Here is a 1,354-nt window from a genome sequence, read left to right as displayed (position 1 = left end):
TAATTTATAAGTTAATGGCATATACCATTCTGCCTAATTTTCAAACACTTTCTTAATTTTTCTACATTATTAATTTTCCTTCCGCCAAGAGTTATGCGTATGATATTATGAAGTGCGCATCTGTCAGCCTAGCCGCTATTGACTTTTCAAACCTCCGCAGCCCACAATAGAAATTGTCTTATTAGTAATTAACTTATTGTAATCCTAGAAATTTTCACAAGAAAAAGTCAGCTCCTAGTACTTTTCTTTGAAGTGCAAGCGGATTTTTTTTCACTATATATAGATGCTGCATATGCACCCTCAGTTTAACCAATAAATCAACCTTAATATACATCCTTGCAACAATGGCTTCACCTTCAATTAAATTTGCTTCTTCCCTCTATCTGCTTATAGCTTTTGCTTTCTTTCTCCAAACTGCTTTTGGAGTTGACCCTCTCTTTCACTTTTGTTCAAGCTCTGAAAATTTCACTGCCAATGGTCCATATGAAACAAACTTGAACAAACTCATAGGTTACCTCGACTACCAAGCTCCTCCCACAGGTTTTGGCAAGGGCGCCTTGGGTCAGCGTCCCAACAAAGCATATGGGCTTGCTCTTTGTAGAGGTGATGTCTCAAGCTCTGATTGCAAAACCTGTATTGTTGACGCAAGCGGTGAGATCCGCAAGCGATGCCCTTACAACAAAGCTGCAATCATTTGGTACGACAATTGTCTTTTGAAGTACACAAACACGGAGTTCTTTGGCCAAATTGACAACAAAAACAAGTTCTATATGTGGAACGTGAGAGTGGTCACCGAGCCGGTGTCTTTCAATCAAAGGACCAAGGAATTGTTAACCCAACTAGCTGAAAAAGCTTATGTTACTCCCAAATTATATGCGGTAGGAGAAATGGAGCTCGGAAAATCGAATAAACTCTATGGATTGACTCAATGCACAAGGGATCTTTCTAGCGTTGATTGCAAGAAGTGTCTGATGGCATAATTCGTGAGCTCCCAAGCTGTTGTGATGGGAAAGAAGGAGGAAGAGTTGTTAGTGGAAGTTGTAACTTTAGATATGAGATTTATCCCTTTGTTAATGCTTGAAGTTTAAAACAATCTCTGGCTTTTACTTAGGGATCTTTCCCATAATATTAAATAAATAAAATAAGAGGAACAATATGTAAGTCTTATATTCCATTGGTTAATATGAGTTTATAGTTGTTTCCTTACTTCTAGTCTTTAAGCCTAACGCATTTCTGTTACCCTTTTTTTTTTTCTTTTTTATTGTTAATGAAAGAGCTCTCTTAGATTTCCCTCGGAGATTACATATATGTTGAGGAAAATATCCATAAACTATTGAGGAAAATATCCATAAAT

General features: G+C 37.1%; 1 protein-coding gene across 1 annotated transcript; it reads left to right on the top strand.

Annotated features, from left to right (window-relative positions):
• The first annotated feature begins 328 nt into the window (after window positions 1-328).
• LOC18053113 (cysteine-rich repeat secretory protein 38) lies at window positions 329-1,081 on the top strand. The gene is given in 2 exon segments (XM_024191769.1): window positions 329-966; window positions 969-1,081. Coding segments are annotated over 2 exon segments (735 nt in total). The 5' UTR covers window positions 329-344.
• Window positions 1,082-1,354: the final 273 nt, after the last annotated feature.

The sequence above is a fragment of the Citrus clementina genome, unplaced genomic scaffold (genome assembly GCF_000493195.1).
Source record: "Citrus clementina cultivar Clemenules unplaced genomic scaffold, Citrus_clementina_v1.0 scaffold_2, whole genome shotgun sequence".
In the NCBI taxonomy this organism is placed as follows: domain Eukaryota; kingdom Viridiplantae; phylum Streptophyta; class Magnoliopsida; order Sapindales; family Rutaceae; genus Citrus; species Citrus x clementina.
Note: the sequence above shows the minus strand (reverse complement) of the source record. Positions and strands in the feature narration are given on the sequence as shown.